Source organism: Arachis ipaensis, chromosome B08 (genome assembly GCF_000816755.2).
Source record: "Arachis ipaensis cultivar K30076 chromosome B08, Araip1.1, whole genome shotgun sequence".
Lineage (NCBI taxonomy): Eukaryota > Viridiplantae > Streptophyta > Magnoliopsida > Fabales > Fabaceae > Arachis > Arachis ipaensis.
In genome coordinates, this window is record NC_029792.2 from 9,550,959 (window position 1) to 9,554,608 (window position 3,650).

The 3,650-nt window shown below is 33.6% G+C and overlaps 1 protein-coding gene across 2 annotated transcripts; it reads right to left on the reverse strand.

Annotated features, from left to right (window-relative positions):
* LOC107613696 (E3 ubiquitin-protein ligase RMA1H1) lies at positions 962-3,501 on the reverse strand. Of its 2 annotated transcripts, XM_021108833.1 has the most exons (3): positions 3,316-3,501; positions 1,590-2,051; positions 962-1,505 (listed from the first exon to the last, which is right to left on the reverse strand). In XM_021108833.1, the coding sequence occupies exons 2-3, from the start codon at positions 2,008-2,010 to the stop codon at positions 1,264-1,266; spliced, it is 663 nt and encodes a 220-aa protein (XP_020964492.1). In that variant the 5' UTR covers positions 2,011-2,051; positions 3,316-3,501; the 3' UTR covers positions 962-1,263. The 2 variants fall into 2 exon arrangements, with proteins under 2 accessions (XP_020964492.1, XP_016171292.1); XM_016315806.2 differs by having other exon boundaries at positions 962-2,051.

Below are 3,650 nucleotides of genomic sequence, written 5' to 3' on the forward strand. Positions count from 1 at the left end.
TTACTTCAGAATTCTTTTATTTATAAAATAAAAAAAATTATTATTTCCCCAACATGATTTTTAGACTTTAATTCCCCAAATACGATTTTTTTTTTTTTCATTTAAGCAAGTTCGCCAGATCTCCGCGAACTCTATAAAAATTGACAAGTTCGCCTAACTCCCGGCAAACTCCCTTTTAAGTTTTTTTCAATTCCGTATTTTTAATTCATTATCATCATCTCCAAATAGTATATAGAACTACAAACAGTATATAGAAATACACAAAAATACACGGAGAACAATCATGGCTTCTTCAAGGATTTTTTTTTTATTATAAATTAAAAAAAAAACTTAGAAGGGAGTTCGCCGGGATTAGGCGAACTTGCCAATTTTTATAGAATTCGCCGGAGTCCGACAAACTTGCTTAAATGCCAAAAAAAAAAATATTGTATTTGAGGACTTAAAAGTCCAAAAATTATGTTAGGGGAAATAATAATTTTTTTTATTTTATAAATGAAAAAATTCCAATTACTTCATATTCTAGTCCATTAAAATTAAATTCTGAAAAACCTCATGAAGGTGGATTTCTTTTAATTCAAAGATTATTCTCAATTTCATTTTCTTGACAAGCATTCAAATCTTAAGGGCGAAAAAGTGAAAAACACGTTTGGTAAGGCAAATTATTTGCGTTTGGAGAAAATCTTACTACTCAGATCATTATAGCTTTAGTTGCTGATTGAACTCTTCCTTTGCTTCTTATGTGTCTTACAGTTATTTTCAATTTATCATCACAAAAGAGAACCACTACCAGAACCAAGAAAAAGAAACGCAACCAAAACAAGTTTCTATGTCGTTATAAACACTTATGCTGTAGGCAACTTGTTATTTTTAATTTAACTAGTAACAGAACACAACTATTTAATCATTAATTAAGATATCCTGTGCCTACCCTTAACCATAAGCAAAGCCATCTTATCCTGAATCAGTGAATTACAAGTAAAATACGCAAGCCATATACATTACTTTCCTATATGATTTATAATAAATTCTTAACTATATGACATAGTTCAGTATACAACAAGCTGAGAACCAAAATTGAATGCAACAGCAAATTAATGCAGACTTCTATTTCATATATATCTGGGAGATCGGTAACATACTAATTACACATATCTCATAGCTGAATATGCAACTTCTCTAACCTATGATACATATGGCAGGACCCTCACAAGGCTTGTAATCTATACAGGAATGTATTGGATAAAAAAAAGAATGCAATAGTGATCAGAATAAGAGAAGACACAAAACCGTGCAACAAAAGAGGAAGAAACATATTCTGCTAAGTGATCTATCAGCTTCCATTAGATACCTTCTAATCCTTGGATTATTGTTCCCAGCAAGATGGTATGAATTGGGGTATGTGTATATGTTGGTCACCTGGTTTCCAAATACCCTTGCATATATTGTTTCGCCAATGATTCCATATGTGGTGTTAAAGGAGTTTGTTAGCGGCGAAGAGTAACTACCTGGAATGGAGTTGAATTGTTGAGAAGGATCAGGATAATGGGAATGATAAACTCGAGATGAAGGTTGGGAAACGTTTGCAGTACTTGATGATCCTGGACCAAGGGGTCGCCGCGGTATGACAACTCCGGCTTGGTGAGCCTTGTCTTCTGAGGCTGAGCTAGCTTGGCCACGGCCGTATAGGGGAACAAGGGAGGACTGAGAAATTTCCGACTTGCATACTGGACATTGTGGCTTCCTCTTCTCTCCGGTTTCGGAAGAGATGTTTCGGAAATTAAGCCACTTGTAAATGCAGGGCCAGCAGTAGAGATGACCACAAAGAGTGACTACCGGATCCTGCACGCATTCGAGGCAGATGTTGCATTCAAAGCCACCACCAGAGGCATTTCCATCTGAATCTGCAATGGCATCACTATCACTAGCACATTTCCACATTTCCAGAGATGAATTATCTTCAAAATAATCCATTTGGGGCATACCCCCTTCAAAATACTGATGTAAATCCATTCTTTTTGCGTTTCTACAATGTATTATAGCAGTGCCTGAATCTGAAAAGGGAATGCAAATATATAAAAATTAATAAGATCAAACAGATTGACCCAAAAAAGAAAAAAGAGGGGACATAATATTGCACTCAAATCAACAAATTTATATAGAATTCATACTATGCCACTAAATAATCAGTATGAAATCTGATTTAACAGATCCATCTGTTAACTCCACTTGTATTTATGATGCAAACTGTAACCTCTCCGCTAGTTTTCTAATGGATAAAGTGACAGAGGGCGAAAGCAGTTTAGGTAGGTGCAGTGAAGGAAAACATGACCTTACCTAACCAATTTTGTTAACTTTTAATAGTTAATACAAAGATTATGTTAAAACTTATTTCAGCACGCAATAAGAGGGTAACAACAATATGGTTAATTTTCTAATTTTCTTGAAAAAGGGATAGAAATTACAGATAACCTAACAGATTAAATCTCTTACATTAAGAGAGATAAAGGATAAGAAAAAATAAAATAGAACCTTCCGAGCAAATACTAAGAGGTTGGTTAGCTAGACATAATTTTCATAATTTGAGTGTCAGAAATCATTGCTCACCTAACCACCTAACTAAAATAATAAAATCAAATATCTAGGAAGAAACTAATAAGAGAAACTCTAACCACTAAATTTTTCTTAGGGAAACATTAAAGAATTAAATTACTATGTACTATATGGCAGAAAATTCAGGAGTTAAAGTCAAATTCTTGCCAACCTAGAAAAAAAAAGGAGATATTTTGGCAAATGCCAAATAAACTGATCTGAAGCTTAAGCAATAATAATTATATATATAAAGAAAAGAGGGTCCGAAATTCCATGAGTTTGAACAAGAACGGGTCAGAAAGTTAATTAAAAATAATAGAAAATGCGGATCAACAAACAAACGGGGAAGGAAAGAAAAGAAGAAAAGGTATAAACAATTTGTTCGTAGCTTTGAACGCAAATCTCTGCAAACTTTAACCAATACAGAAGATGATTGAACATATATCAGGAAAAGACGCAAAGTATCACAATCTATTGCAAAATTGTTCCAAAATCCGAAATCCCCAAAGCAAAGGATCAATTCAGTAGCATTAGACAAAAAAAAAGAGGCCTTTTTCTTTGGAAATATAAACAGCAGCTGAACTCAACAACCTAAGCAAACAAATCAAGCAGAAATCACAAAGAAACTTTGAATTGCATGCTGCTAACGCGAGAGAGCGATAGAGAAGAAGAAGAGGAAGAAGAAGAAGGAGAAGAATTAAAAGAGAAGGGTATTTGAGAACTTACAGCGATAAGATAAGGAGCGAAGTGAAGAAGAAGAAGTAGTGGTTGAAGAAGGAGAGAAAAAGGTTGCGTTTTGGATTTAGAATTGGGAATTTGGAAGGTGAAGAATGAGAGAGAGAAACAAAGAGGGTATGAGAAAGCCTTTGATTTTGATTTTATAGGAGAGAGAGAGAGAGTGTGTAAAGTAGTAACAAAATCTTAAAGAAGCTTCAAATGTGGCTTCCTTATTTGACTCTTTGAGAGGCCCCCAAATATGAATGTCAGAAAAATAAATTAACTCCAAATATAATTTAAAATTTTAATTATTTTGTTAATTTATTGTTTTATTATTTTTTTAC